The sequence below is a fragment of the Hippichthys cyanospilos genome, chromosome 5 (assembly GCF_059441005.1).
Source record: "Hippichthys cyanospilos isolate Australia breed blue-spotted pipefish chromosome 5, RoL_Hcya_1.0, whole genome shotgun sequence".
NCBI lineage: Eukaryota > Metazoa > Chordata > Actinopteri > Syngnathiformes > Syngnathidae > Hippichthys > Hippichthys cyanospilos.
Genome location: NC_142373.1, coordinates 17,489,862 through 17,506,072, shown reverse-complemented (window position 1 = coordinate 17,506,072; position 16,211 = coordinate 17,489,862). Strand labels below are relative to the sequence as shown.

The 16,211-nt window shown below is 39.8% G+C and overlaps 1 protein-coding gene across 6 annotated transcripts; it reads right to left on the bottom strand.

The window, feature by feature from the left end:
- Window positions 1-121: 121 nt before the first annotated feature.
- LOC148423816 (muscleblind-like protein 2a) lies at window positions 122-14,669 on the bottom strand. 6 transcript variants are annotated; one of them, XM_088415125.1, is made up of 10 exons: window positions 14,408-14,668; window positions 11,298-11,821; window positions 9,290-9,454; window positions 9,012-9,209; window positions 8,556-8,801; window positions 7,162-7,215; window positions 6,734-6,890; window positions 5,764-5,799; window positions 4,820-4,914; window positions 122-2,869 (listed from the first exon to the last, which is right to left on the bottom strand). In XM_088415125.1, the coding sequence occupies exons 2-10, from the start codon at window positions 11,457-11,459 to the stop codon at window positions 2,855-2,857; spliced, it is 1,128 nt and encodes a 375-aa protein (XP_088271251.1). In that variant the 5' UTR covers window positions 11,460-11,821; window positions 14,408-14,668; the 3' UTR covers window positions 122-2,854. The 6 variants fall into 6 exon arrangements, with proteins under 6 accessions (XP_088271251.1, XP_088271248.1, XP_088271253.1 ...); XM_088415122.1 differs by lacking the exon at window positions 4,820-4,914 and having other exon boundaries at window positions 14,408-14,669; XM_088415127.1 differs by lacking the exon at window positions 7,162-7,215.
- Window positions 14,670-16,211: the final 1,542 nt, after the last annotated feature.

Below are 16,211 nucleotides of genomic sequence, written 5' to 3'. Positions count from 1 at the left end.
TGAGAAAGTAAATAAAAAACAAAAACAAAAGTACACTAACTTTTAGCCCACACTGTGTAATCATTTAAAAATTTATGGCATCCAAATGCAAATATATTACACAAAAAAGGAGATGACAACGTTGCCTTTCCTTGGACAGTGTTTAATGACAATATTAGACTTTTTATAGACTTTAGAAATCACTATTCACATGAAATGGATAATCATACACAGTAAAATAAGCGCCACTACTATATAAGAAAATGAGGACAAGTTTAAAGTTAGGCCCGCTGATGGAACAAATCAATATTAACCATTTATAGAAATACAACACCATCATTATCATCATCATCGTCGTCATAAAGCATTTCTGAGGACTGAGTGATGTTTTGAGTCTCCATTGGACATCATTTCCCAGAGTTATCGTCTTTCGGACATCAGAGTGGAATTAAATGCAAACGTAGGCGTCGATGAATAAGGCAACAAATAAAATTTGCTTTAAAAAAAAAACTTTCTTGTGAAGTGCTTAAAAGAAATGTTTCACATCAGAAATTCTCAATCAAAATGATAGTGATGTAGTGATGGATTAACCAACAGTGGATTATTTACTGCTGTGTGTTTAAAATTGACACCACCATACCTAAAAAGTGTTACTGAATAGTTTCACTGTAATAAAATGGAACATGTAAGAGTACAATCACAGCAACGACAGACATCCTTAGTTTGTGACGAGTTGAAAAGGTGAACGTTTATTACGCTAGCACGTACAATGCACTTTGTTACGTCGACAATTCTATGGTCTTTTTCTCCCGACGCTCCACCCTGAACACCAAACGACAACTTGTCGGAGGCAAATGAGATCACTTCCTGTTTTTTTTTTTTTTTTTTTTTTTAAACTTATTATTTGAACAATCTCAACAAAAGTCAGCTTATAAGAAGTTACATTCACGGACAAACCCAGAGTAAGTTCTGGTGTGTACTACTTGCTTAACGTTACGGATACCAGCATAAAAGTCAAAGAATTATAATAAAAAATGAGATCATGGAGAGGAACTAATATAATATCTTAATAGATTGTCTGAATTAAGCAAACATTGTCATGTTATAAAAAAAAAATAGACGCTTAGGATGGGCATATTCATCGATTAATTAATCGGCAAGAACTGTATAGGACTGGTAAATTAGACATACCGTAAAGCATTTGAGACTGAATTTTTAACATGTCAAGCAATTATTAAAATGTGAGGGACCCCACACATGAGGGAAAAACTTTTTTACTTTTGCTTACTGTTCTTTTGGTATGTAACATACACAAGATGAACAACGCAACATACCACGCACAGAATGACAGTCATCACTGCTTTTCAAGCAAATTAGAGGAACATGTATACAATGCACAGCACTTAAAAAAAAATATGAACCAAAATTTTAAAAATGTGGCAGAGCTCACACGCACACAAAATAAAATAGCATGAGTGCTTACTGCGTTTATGGTGTGAGACAATTAACACTACTGAAAATCAAGAGGGCCTCCCGGCAAATCACATGTCTGTGTTGACCGCACACAAAATGATTTGCAATCGTAAATAAGTTGAGCTATATTCACGCATGCCACAACACTCAGTTTGACACTAGCATGGAAATGAGATTTAGAACAGTAAACTATATGAAAATGTATTCAGATGCCCATCCCTAGCAAACATTTCAAAGTTTGTAAAATCATAAAAGAAATAATCTACATATTCAACAGAATGTCCTCCATCTTGTCAAACAACTACAATGTATGTCCTTCTTGAAATTCCTCTAATCATCTGCACATTCACCTACTTAAACATTGTTGGGTGGGCAGAGGATGGACGACTAAGTCACCTTAAATATGAAATAAAATAAAGAGTAGATAATAATTCTTTATAATAATGAGGGTACATAAATATTCATAAAGTTTTCACAAAGCATTTAAGACGTGTTCACAACTTTCTAGAGCTGTTTTTTTTTTTTTTTTAAACACTCGAAGCCCCTTAAATATGACAACTCTTTAGGCACTTGTAACATTCAAGACTGAACAGTTACAATAATAGTTCAGTGCTCGCAGGACCACACTTCTGTTTGAATATATATTGAACTATAAACTAACGGTTATGTAAAATGTCTATCATTCTGACCCATCGTTTAAATATTGGGGTTGGGGGGGGGGGGGGGGGGGCATTAACAAATATTGAATCAGTGCGCTTAGAGAGCACATTTGATTGGGTCGAGAGCAGCAAGCAGACTTTCAATGCAATGCAAAGGCACACCAGGTGGAGGAGCACTGCTCACTGTGGATAAAAGCATGTACACCGAGGGCCATCTTTAAAATGATATAATTTAAAATAAGTGCTTTTCACTAGTTGCTAATAAAACAATTGAATCTGGCACAAGGTCAAACAATCATTACTGTTACAAAGAAGCGACGCATTCAAGAAAGTAAACAATCTCTAACATGGTTGTTGCCCCGTTACGATGGGCACTGCCATGACAAATGCACAATTGACGTGACTATTTACATCATTAGATTCTCAGCTATCATTTCGATCTGTTAGCATCTTCCGGTACATTGCAATTTATAATGGTTCTGACTGTTAAGTTATTTTCCCCCAGTTGCTTCGGGGAATAAATATAACGTGGTAGATCTAAAGTTGCAAATGCATGTCCAGTTTGTCCATGTGTAGGCTCTTGTTGTGTGACTTTAATGGGATACCGTACTGTATGTGGTCATGTTCTCCACTGGTGGTGCATGATCAGCATGCGGCTTCTTGCAGGTGACGTGCGCCGTTAACACTGTATGTACAGACGGGTTGCTCTGGATCTTTGTGGCAATGAGTCCTGTTCCCGGTGGTTACTTGAGAATGATCTGTTACAGAAAGAGGTCAGAAACATGGCAAAGATGTCAAAGTGCTCTTAAATATATGTCAGTGTTGTTGACAAAGGAGGGATTGGGTTAAATGTGCAGTTTTTCGCATTTTTAAGGGGGCATATTATGAAAAACTGGTATTTTAATAAAGGCGGCATGGTGAAAAAGTGGTTAGCACTTCCGCCTCACACTTCAGGGCCCCGAGTTCAATTCCAGCTTGCTCTGTCCCCTCGAGCTCCATGTGGGTTCTCCCCGGGCACTCCTGACATCCTCCCACGGTAAAAAAAAATATGCATGGTAGAAGTAGTGGCCACTCAAACGTAGTCCTTAGGTGTGATCAGGTGCATGAATGATTGTTGGTCCCTGTGTTCCCTGCAATTTCCTGGCAACCAGTTCAGGGTGCCCCCCGCCTACTGCCCGTAGACAGCTGGGAAAGGCACCAGCAAGCCAGTGACCATTGTGAGGATAAGCGACTATAGAAAACGGATGGATGGATAACATTTTAACATTCAAATAGTTGACAGAAAGGAGATCATTAGCCGATTTTAAATACTGGGCTATATTGTCTAGGGAGGGAAAAAAAGTGTATCACTAAAGATGTAACACATAACAATGTCAAAGCCAAAAGGTAAGCACAGACACCTTTGACTGAGTGCACGGAATTCACAGATTAGCGTTAGCTTCTGATAACTCAGTTGCGTAGTGAAACTATCAACAGGGTGGAGGTGGGGACTTGTCTTTGGTCATGAGTCCATATCTTACACAAACACAGCTTCATGTATGAACGACAGTTAAAATACTTTCCGTCCTCATACCCGAAATTACATGAATATTTGTGATATTTGTGATTTGTGAGCACTGAGTCACTGTGATGTCATTTTCAGTCAACAGCAAGCGGAAAAAATGGCTGGCTGCTGATAAAAGTAAAAATGGGTTGATTCTGACTGTTCATTCATATTACACAAAATCAATTCTCATTAAAATTCTGTGTTTGTACTAATTGGTTGTCATAGAAGGTACATTAAGTATGATTGTAAAGAAAAGCTTTTTACTAGTCTACTCTCTTAATCACTCACTGCGATTGACAGCTTCAAGATGCTTAAGATCTTTTTCTTGGGTGGTTTGGAGTGAATTTGTTCATTATTCTACTTATCACGATACAACGCTAGCATATAATGAAGAATAAAAATAAAATATCTGGAGCAAATAAATAATTTTGGCATGTCTCAACTAATTCACTACCACTGACGGCTATAGACGTCAAATTTTGCTGGGCTGGCAGTGAATGAGTTAACAATCTGCTGACAAGCTCAACAGCTTGTGGCCATTTTCTTCCCCCACATGCTCTGGGGAGTGATGCTTTTTTTGGAGGCGGCGCCCACTAAAGGGAGCACAGTGCATGGCTGCAGATGTACAGATTGCTGCATTAAAGCCAGCACAACTGTCACTTACAAAAATAAAATGGGTTACATTGTGTAGCATGATTGTTTTTCCAGTTGGAAATGACTTTGGAATGCAGGATTGTTTTGTCACGTTGTGACAAAATAAAAATAAAAAAAAAAATCTGCAAGTCAAGGCCATTTCTACTCACATGATCATACCAGGAAAACCCCATTCATTTTGTTTTCTTCCCTGGTGTCCAAACTATATGACTTTTAGAGGGTTCAGATTAAGAGCTTCCCCTGGGTGTTCTCCCACATTCTGTAATCTGGTTAACGTGAAAGACGTTGAGAAAAGCAAAAAGGAGTGTGAAAATTGACACACGAGTGTTTGCAGATGTCTCTACAAGTGTTGGCTGTCCTAAGAGAAGTAGCTGATCGACGGGCGACATGAAGCTCAATGACAGCCGATGCAAGCAGGGACACAAAGCGACTCCTTCAATTTAAAAGAGCCCAAGGTTGTCTTGACTAAAAGCTTCGCAAGGAGGGGGAGAAAAAAAAAAGAGCAAACCTGATTGGCTGGTGCTGTTGCTGCGTAGGGGACACTTGTGGCGGGAGAAGTTGCTGCAGAGACACTAGCAGGCGTAGCACTGTACATCATGGGGACTGCTCAGGAAGGGGGAACCATGGAAGCAATGAAAAGGCAGGTGGAGCATTATGGTAACCATAGCGACATGTGTCTCTTATTTTTGCCAGGCAAATACGAAATGACGTTAGCAGCAAGACGTCACTGGGTTAGAGCTGCAGCTGGCATGAGATTACACAGCAGAGCGAGGCAGCGGGGAGAATATAGAGAAGGGAGGCTGATCATAGGGAGAATTAGAACATTTATTTCACATCCGAGAAGCAACATGTACAGCAACACCAATAAATATTACCAAAGCTTTTTTTTTCAAGAAATATATTCACAAAATTATTTGTGAAATGTCGTAAATGCCCCCATCAGCCATTTAAGGCACTGAAGCAAAATAATCAATAAAAAATTCATGAAAAATATTTCAAGTTATATGCATCAAAACAAATCAGAAAATATCACTGATTCCGTTAGTTTGATTCAAAAAGTGAAACTCATCATAAAATGTTCTTTCATTTCTGGATTTAATCTTCATTGTTTCTTCGGTAATCACATGCCTTGTATGTTTCACTGTTTGTATTCAACTATGGAAATAAGTTGAGTTTACTGAGAATTTCTAATTTACGGAGATGCATCTCCAAATTTTGAGAGTTTTGTCTCTTTGTCCTTCAGTTTGGTTGGCTATTAATAAACTCTACTTTCAAAGCTATGGTAATATCTAAGGAATTATTAATGCCATTGAACAAGTAAGACGAGATCGCAAAAACAACATGAAAATAAAATTTTGAGTGTTCCATGTTGATTGCGGTATGATTTCATGTTGTAGTATTTGAATATGCTTCACTTGGCACGTAATGAACGATGTGAAGCGAGGAACTTACCAACGCTGTTCGCAGGAGTCATACACAAAACAGACCCTGTGTGGGTACAATAAGGAGAGATGAAAATTTGACAAAACATCATCTTGTTGCAGTTGTAAACGAAACTCAGGAGTTTCTTATGAAACCCAAACATAAGAAATTACAGTACTGTGGTCAAATAAGCGGTTGTCATGTCAACAGCAATGTTGCTAGGTAGCAGCCATGTCTCGGTTGGTCTGGCTTGCTGGAGGCTGCGAGATGACTGCAATGTCACAACGGCTGAAGAGCAGTCGTGGCTGATTATGTTCATCAGCGAGGAACAAAGTCATTTTCTTTAAGCCTGTCTTGGATTCTGCCAAACCAGCAGATTGCCAATACCCTTCATTAAGGGTGCTGTCTGCCATTCAGAAAATTCCCATTTCTTTTGTGCAATACTAACAGTGCCCTGTACTGCGCTTTGTCCCCAGCCTGCCTGCCTGATCCGTGCTCTTCCCTTGCTCTCCTGCTTCAGATCCTGTTTCCTTCCTGCCTGGACCTTGCACCTGGATTCCTCTGACCTTTTCTGAACAGGAGCCTCTCCCTCCAGCCACAACAATATCCAAATACAAAAAATAAGTATCTCGACATCATAACCTGCTGAGGGGCTCTCATACTTGCATGTGGGTCCTCAACACAATGTAAATCCTGACAAAGTTCATCACCATTTTTGGAAAGGCCATGTTTATACCTTTAGGAGTCGCTTTTCGATCTTTTTAAAATTTGACGCTTCAAGGCAGATAATTTTAGTCTGTCGTTAAAGTCGACCACCCGACTTGGTCCGCTCCCCCTCACCCTACTTTTATTTGGATCTTATTAGATCTGATCCACCTATTGATTATGAAGGTATAGTCACGATGTGTAGTCACGTTTCCTTAACATACTCTCTTGCCAGAGCAACAACCCACTTGCATATTCCTCCAGGGAAAACCCTAGCATTTGAGTGAATGCTTACCTGCGGGGTAAAATGCGGCAGTGGGCTGCTGCAGCTGCGTGCTGGCCAGAGCCTGCTGGTAGTGCAACAAACTGGGGCTGAGCAGTGAGCTGGCCCAGTTGCTCTTTTCTATAGCTGCCCTCTTTGGTAGCGGTTGCAGGATGCTGTGGGGAAAGCCCTGAAAGGCAAACAACATGACTCATTTAAGAACAAATTCTTAAATATTTTGTGGTCAGTAGATAAAAAAATAAGACTACAAAACAAATGTAACTGTTAATTACACAGCATGCACTCATGGTTTCAGGATACAAATACAAATGGAAATAATGTATCACATTAATTCTATTGAGATTTGACACAAATGAAACTACAGAAAGCTCACAGTGACGAAACGACATGTTATCACAGTATCATTTACTGGCTACATGCAAAGCAAAAGGTGAAAATACCAGGTCTACAGTTGCCTCGAGGGGTCGCTTCATTGCTTTGGCAGTCGACTGAGTCTTTTAAGAGCAGACAGCGAGCACATGATGGCAGTGGGCCAATGGGGGTCAAGCGTATTAACATACAGCAAGCAGAGGTGCATCATGGGGGACAGCGTTGTGCATAGATGAGAAGGGGGAAAACAAAAATAAGCTGAATGTAGTATACCACATCAAACACAGTTTGCATGCACACTCACTGTCTATAGATAAACACCTGACGGTAAGCGTGTGCCATTTAGTATTCAGTAGTTTTACAATTCTACAGATCCATCAATCTAGAAACTTGCAGTCTTTGTTAAACACTAATACCAAGAGTTGTTAACGAATATGGCAACATGGAGTAAACACAACCAGCATGTGTTTATGGGAGCAATGCATTAGGGGTGGGCATATTAACTGATTATTCGATTAATCAATTGTTAATTGTGTGGAATCAAATGTCTACTAATTTTGTATTTATGCAGTTGAGGCAAAATAGAGTGCATGAATTTGGAGGAAATCAGAAGGGTGCCGTTGATTCAGTCTCAACTAGTCTGTGGCCTGAAGAACTAAAGGGATATCTGACATGGAAACAGGAGAGGGACAAAGTTTGTCCCATCCCTCGATTGCTACCCATCACATTGAATGGGGGAAAAAAAGGAATGGTGACTTATTTACCCAGGCTAGTGGAGTTAGCGTGTAGTCAAGTGGACTTATTGTAGGATGTCAGTATCTGCATCATATGATTTTTGGATTATGGATCTATTGATCTGACTTGTTGTCTGGTCTTTATTTAGGTGTAACATATTCATAAAAATATTTGCAATGTAAAAGCATGAAAAAAAGAACTTTGTTAACTTTTATCTATTGTCGAATTTAGTTATATGCCCCTCCTTGCAATGCATACACCATGTCATTGAAAAAAAAAGCAAAAGTACACATAAAAAATGCAAAGTACACATCACAAACTCTATGTAGCTGTGTTATCCAACGACTAACATGAGGACCACATTAGGACTTTGTGTGCAACAGAAGCTATCTCATATTTGTTTGGTACACAATAAAAGATAAAATTAACTCAGATGTAAATATTAGAGCCATGCAGTAAAGTATAACATAAGTGAAAGGGAAAAACAAATATGATGGATTACGTTTTAAACAACACAGATGGTCTATGAGAACATGTATAGCACACATAACAAAGAGCACATTTTGGTTAAACTCTACGACTTGCATTCTGTATTCAGTTTATAGCTAAATACAAATAAGACTTTCCATGTTATAGACTCTGAACTACAATATGTCACTTATATTAGCTGCCATTAAACAAGAATTTAACAAGCTCAGGTCTTAGAGAGGGACGGACATGGGTGTCTTACCACGGCTGCAGCTGTGGCCTGGGCCGCCATGGGTGTCTGATGTTGACCGGACTTAATTTTGGCCTGCAAGTGCGCAGGCGGGTGAAAATACTTGCACTTGTCGCGGCTGCAGCGGCTCTTGATGTAGTCCATGCAAACGGTGACGGTGTTGTCCACAGTGTCGATCATGGGGCTGTCACTAGGGTGAGCGAAGCGGCAGTCTGTCTCTCCCCGGGCGCAGGTCCCTCGCTGGAACTCGCGACATACCTGCAAGCAGTCATACACCAATAAGCATGCTGAATTTGATCATTTATTCTGCTCCCAAAACAATATTGAGGAAAACAAATTCTTTGATGGCTGTGGACCTTAAAGGGTTTTGGTGACCACATTTCCATTATTTCTAATTCTTCTTTACACCAACGGTTTTAAACACAAAACTGTCAGAAGTCAAGTTAGATTGGGCTGGGTCGACTATACCTCGAGTTTATCAGTGCGCTGGAGCTTCTGGGAGGGCGAAGAAGAGGAGGAAGAAGGCGAGCTCTGGACCGTGACGGGCGGGCTCCCTGAAACGAGAACCTGGCTGCTTGGCAGGATGTCTGTGGGAAGGAGGCCCATCCCATGACTTAGGGGGGTCAAGTAGGAGCCGTAGCCGAGACCAGAGTTAGTGCCAAGACCCTGTGTCGCAGGAAATGAAAGCTGTAAGGCAGTAGGCTCAGGAGAGGTGAGATAGCTCTTTTTCAATGTGGAGAACTCACCACAGACTGCAGACTGGCTGTAGGGATCATAATCTGCATCTGCTGTGCGAGCACTGCAGCCGCCGTCTTCTGCTGGATGAGATTGTTGCGCCCGTTTATTTCCAACTGGGTCTTTAAGTGTGAAGGCGGATGGAGGTACTTGCAGTTCTCCCGAGAACATCGGCCCTGCATTCAGGGAACAACGGCGAAGAAAGGGATGAACTAGTTGACTTTCCTCGCTGAAAACAATTTTCCAGGCAAGGTTCCATCCTTGGAATCGACCATGAGGGATCGTCAACACACTCCTCCACAGCGGCAGTGGTGCCAATCAGCGTGCTCATCACAATGACGTGTCAGCTAGTTATCACATGCTAATTGCAAGCTTATGCATCACGCACTTTTTGGACTATTGAACAGATCAAATCTTATTTTTAAACTGACGTCCCAGTCAAACAGAGCCAGAAGAGAAGCCCCATTAATAAATGATTTGCTCTAAACAAACAGCTGGTATATCTTTGCGGTTGGTTCTTGGTGGTTCTCAAATAGGAGTATGTTAAGGCACTTTAGGGGGTATGTGAGAAGTTACCAGGGTTTAAATGCCTTGACAGGGCCAGTACCTTTTTCTTCTCAAGTTAAGAGCAAATTAATTGAAACATGAAGTAACACTGCTAACTTGTGTTTTAGGGACACCTTTGATAAATATTCTTTTATTTTGTTAAGTTTTATACAGCTACACATGTGTCGCAAGTGACACAATTTTCCGTCAGAGTCACAAATAAAAACAGATGACGCAACGCGACACTCTACATTCAGATATTACACTATATTCTGAAGTTGCTGAATAAATTATGACAAGAGGTACTTCTACAAATGTAGTTCCAGATTAATTACATCAGACCGATCACAGAAGACGGTTTCGAGTTGTTGTTGATGTTTTGCTTTTTTGTTGTTTTCTTAAATCCAAAAATGCCTTTGCCTGGTTAGGGGGTACTTGGCTGAAAAATACTTCACGTGGGATACATCATTAATTAAGTGATTGCATCTTCTCTCATAAACAGACACCTGCCTGGTACTCTCTGCAGTTGAATAAATATAGGCATCAGCTTAAAGAAGCACCTGGTACTGCATGCAGTTGACTAAAGTAGCCCTCTAATAAATTCCTTTCCACAAATAAATGCATGGTACTCCGAGCAAAAGACAAATTAAGATCTCCCCTCTAACACCTAATACCTTGCTCCCCGATTGAAGTTCAATTCTCTCTGCAGTTGATAAAATGATGTCTCCCACTAACAAGGCTCAAATTATTTGACGAGTACATTCTTTGTCCACTTGCACAAGTGAAACCAAGAATTTTTCAGATTTTATTCTTTTTACAAGTATTACTGGTTAATATTTTGTTGCAGATAAAACTCTGCTGTGTACTTCAGCCAATTCATCCAAAATATAGTGAAAATGACTGGAAATGTGACACATTTTTATTTGAGGGGGAATCTAGCCCGAAACGGTTTCATCCACTCAAACAGCGGTTGTAGGTTTGATCCCCGTCGACTACGTCCAAATGTCCTTGAGCAAGACACCAAATCCCTAGTTGCCCCTGATTCCACGTCATCGGTAGGTAATTAAGTAGTCAGTATAAAGCGCTCTGAGTACTTAAGCTAGAAAAGCGCTATGTACGTGAATGTCAAGTTACCATTTACCACCCACCCCAACCAACAACTTGTTAGGTAATAAGCATTTTAAAAACATGTGTGATTGTTTGTGTGCTTTCAAATATCTGCAAGGACAAATGTCTAGAGAAACAGATGGAGACACCCTTAAAGTGGTGTGTTACTGTTGCTGGCAAACATCTAAAAAGACATCAGTGCAGGATGTTCGCTTCAAATGGAAGTCATGGGACGTTTGTTAAGAGATCACATGGCAGGGCGGATGCCATTAGCAGACAACCCGGCTGATAGCTGATAACCACCAAAACCTCAACTTTCTAGCAGTAGCAGCAGCAATGAAAAGTGAACAAAGTGATCTTTCTTACTTTAAGCGAGTCAAAGCAGGCGATGACCCTCCCATTTTCCACTTGGCAGCTCTTTGGCGGGTGAGCAAATTTGCACTCCTCGTCACTGCGTGAACAGTTTCCTCGCTGAAATTGTCGACACACTTCCAGGGTCAGCCATTTTGTGTCTCTCCCAGACGCCATGTCCAAAGGTTTTTGATCATAAACTTTTTTTTTTTTTAATTATAAGACAATTATAGTGTGGAAAGCGGAAGGCAGATCACAGTCCTCTCCTGAACCAAGCTGACGTGTCCTCCATGAGCTGGAGCAAGAAGGATCAGAAGGAGGGTAGCTGAGCTTGGAGAACACCCATCCGTGGTACAGCACCCCTTGTTGGCTTTTCTTTGGAACCTGTAGTGAACCAGTTGCTCCTTTAGACCATTATCCTTCTTGGATGATGTGCGAAATAGCGGCCCCCAGATATTGTTTCTGGCCCCAAAGGAAAAACAATCTTTGCTTCAACTTCAAACTGAGGATAACTTCTTAAAGGCACTTATATTGGAGAGCTGAAAGACATAAAAACAGAAACATCATTTTGGCATAGCTGCACATTTCCACTGAAAATATGCTTCTGAATTAACAAAGCAAAGGATCTTACATGGCCAATAGTGAGGCATTTGCCCAAACATTTTTTTAAGCTGCATAAAATGGCTAGAATTTCTAAATGCTATTTTCTGAGACACCTTAAAATAAAGCTGGAGCTCTTTTTTTTACATTTAACTGCTAAATTCATAATGTACATTATTGTTATTGTACAAACCACATGTCTTGAAAATAGGTCATATGCCAGTTGCTGTACAGAATAATGTTTCTAATACATTTAAAATCACGCGCTAGGACACGAGTAAAACTTGCTGTTTTATAGCCTCGCTGGATATTTGGTGCGCAATCCATAGATACAGCTTACTGTCAAAAAAAACAAAATCCTAATTGTTATCTGGGTCATTTGTGAGTCACACGTAAAACACTATACAACTCGCACATTCAACACAAGATAAATAAGAATCCTCTAATAACCATTTTATGCTTGTTGAACATCAAGTTCTTTCATTCAAAAAGTCAGGTGTTAATGTGACATCAGAATATGATTTATAAAAGTTAGGATCGTGTCCTGTGACTTAATATGAAACTACCACCATTTTGACATTTTCATATTCTGACTGCATGATAGTGCCAAGCAAGTATTGTGTAATAACTCAAGCTCCTTTGTAACACAGTCATGAATGATTTCAGACTTGTTGCAACAGCAGGCTGTCGTCATGGATCCACTCTTTTGAAATATGTCCATGGACAGAACATGACCCACATATGGAACTGGATCATGATCAAATGTTTATCAATTATACGAAACACGCACAAATCAGTCACTTTATAATTTTTCTCACAAAAAAAAAAAAAAAAAAATCTGTTTCAGATCCAGTTCAGTCTGGCAGTAATCAGTTCCTCTTGGTGTCTTGCCAAATATTTTATTATGACCCAAGTGAGCAAAATAGTGCTACTTCTGTCTATTTTGTTCAACTGCATAAAAATGAGGAGAGGTGGGGAAAAAGCATGTATTTACTAAGAATGGCCCTGAAATTTCTTAGCCTCCAAGTTTAATTAGGTCAACACTATGGGAATTTTCAGCTACTTAGTTGAGAACTGTGATGGAAATAGCATAGTCGACAACACCCGGACTAAATGCACACGTTTGAAGGAATTTTTATCATGTGATAGAGGTGAAAGTTAATGTTATGTCAAGTTTAATATTCATATTACTACATACTTTTACGTTATCAACATCTGACTACCGTTTATTATGACGCCGAACAACCTTTGACAGATCTGCAATGTTTTGTTAAGGTCAACCATTTGAAAAGAACACAAAGTAGGTAATACAATGTTTAAACACGTACAGCGTTACTCAAACACCGAACAGGATATACACTCCTGTATTGTACACTTTGCCATGTGACACACAGGAAGTTGAGGCTGGGGGGGGAGAAAATATGGATTAGCAGGCATATAAAGTGCATAGTCAAGTTAGACTTGACAAACACGCAGGCTTAAGGTTTTTCTCGCATTGGTTGACCCGGAGCTTACTGTCGCGAGCCATCGTGAAATCCCAGCGCACACAAGAGAAAATTCCTGTGGGGCACGAGTCAGGAAATGAGCCAGGGCAAGACTTTACCTACCCAACTGCCCTTGCAGCACGCTGGTCCACTACTTCAAAGGAACGGAGGCACAATTTTAAAAAGATCAACATGTACGAAAGAAAAAAACAAAACAACTCGGTGGGCAAAACATTTGCTCCTCGGCAACAGGGAAACTGGAGCAACTGAGTCCAACATTCCCAGCCTCCCCCTCTTCCTGCCGGGAAGACCCTCCCAGTCTGGAATGGACCAATTGGAAACCAGAAAGGCATATGCAGGGTGAAAGCTGTCTGCAAAACACTTCTACTACTTGGAATACAAACTTTCCTTTACAATTGGTGATGGAATGCCCTCCCACTGGATCATCACATTTGCATGTATAAATGTATACTTTATTAACATTCTTACTATTATTATTTCGTGTAAAAACATGATATATCTAATTGTGAGCAAAGCAAAACCAGGAGTTTGTTTCCACTTAGTATGACCATATGAATCATTTCCTTTGATAAATGGCTCAAAAGTAATTATATGCTAAACCTGGCCGGTTAATGGACAGCTCTCAATCTGGACACAGTTTAACCTCTAGGAAAACAACCAACTGCTTAGGAAGAGATTACGTATTGTGTTCAAAATACACATCCACACTGCGTTTTGATTTATTTCCATTTCAGATCCAAATGTGACACTCGACGACATGTCACTCACAAAAAACATCGTCACGTCAAACGTCAAAAGGGCACTTTAACCGCGTCACGGGCCTCTTATATACTTAAACCACTCCAACACTGGGCGTTCAGTTATTTTTTTCTTTCCAAATGACAATTAAAATTCTAATTCCGGCGTAAGCGTTTAGCATTAGCAACTCAGGGCCGGGCCTTCGCGTACGTAATAACGCTGTATTAGCATTTAGCATGATGCTAACTACGGTTAGCCGAGGGGGGGCGAGAAGTTGCTTACCTCATCGCCGCGGATGAACCGCTGCCCGCGGGGTTGGTGGGGGCACGAGGAGAAGAGGGGGGCATACGGCACCAATTGTACGCCACCGCAGCTCGGACACGGCGAGAGAAAGCCAAACGAGCGATCGACAACAGCTTGAGGTTGATTAAAACGGTAGCTAAAAAGTGTCCCGTAAAACTATGGCGGCGTCATTTTCCAACGGCCATTACTACTTTGTGACATTAGACAGCTTTGAGCAACAAGCTCCTGACAGCTTACTGTACTGTCGACGACGTGATTTCACGAAGGGGTGTACGGAAGAACCGAGAAATGTAAAAATGGAAATAATTAAATTTAGATATTTTTCATGAAACGTTGCAAGAAGATATAAGATTTACATCTTAATAAGTACATTAACTAGCTGATTTAATGGCGTAGCTGTATACATCCTACAATGTTTACGTAAAATCACCCCTCTAGAAATACAGAATGGTCCGGTCTACACGAAAGCCAGGAGGCAAGAAGGGCAAAGGGTTTCCTTGTTACCAAGGGAACAGCAATAAATCCATGTGAGGTCTGTTTTATTTTTGCATGATTTTACCGTTTAAATGCTCACGATTCTTTAATTATAATAGTTTTAATAGATGTCTGAATCTTTCTTGGGTGCACATGTACTAACAGTGCATTTTAATGTCGTTCACATTTAAAACTCTATTTTACACTGAAAAACCTTCACACCTTAAAAAAGATTTATGCTTTGCAGGATATGATGAGCGGATAATGTTTGAAGATAATGCACACAGTGTCTTAAATTGACGAGTGTTGTCAAGGTCAAACGAGACAGATGCTAACACTACGGGGGTGGAAGGATTTTGCTCATATATTTGACAACATGGTGCACTAGATGAATACAAATTCAGATGGGACTAAAGGTGCGTCTATGTTATGTTATATTCTTTATGCAAGACCAGACGTAGAATGTGTGTTATTGCTGTTGCTTGATGTTTATCATCTGAATTGTATTATTGTATCTACAGTATATAAAGAAAATAATAGTCAATATTGTAAATAGCTAAATATAGTCAATAGCTAAATAAGCAGCAAGTAATAATATTATCAAAGAGGAAGTCAAGTCAAAAATGTTTTTAATAATTATATGTTTTCTGCGGCTTCACATGTCTAAGCTGTTATTAGTGTGCTTATGAGTGAGAAATTATGCCACAAAATCCAGCTGTTTTCATCCATCTCAGAGGTGACTATTTTGTCACATAACATCAAGTGAAAATGACATCACATTTGCTCAGGACACAGGAGAAGGCCAATCATGGTCCAGCTTGCGAATATCACATGATCAAACTCAGTAAAGAGGGGAGCCACCAAAATAAAAATATTCTCAAAAAATACCAATACATTATGAAGTTAAACATAACACCGTTTATAACAAATGAATGAACAATAAATGTTAAACTACTGTACAACATCAGTAACATCACCCTTTTAATTCCAAATTTCTTGATTTAAAAAAAATCAACTAATAACCAGGGAATTAAAAACAAATGAATGAATCAAATCATGACAGAAATAAAATGCACCTAATACTAAATACACCTAATACTATATTTTTTTGTAAATACATATGCAATGTGATCAGCCAGCAAGCAGGAAATGCAGCATGTATTCAGTGTCACATGCCGAGGTCAGCGCATTGCTCCCTGCGAGGAAAAAGTCCCAGAGTGAATGAAAGAGTCATATGACCAAAAGAGAAACAAAACAAAGCCTGGTATTGTTCCTTATATTGTTTTATTGCAGACATATCAAATTACAT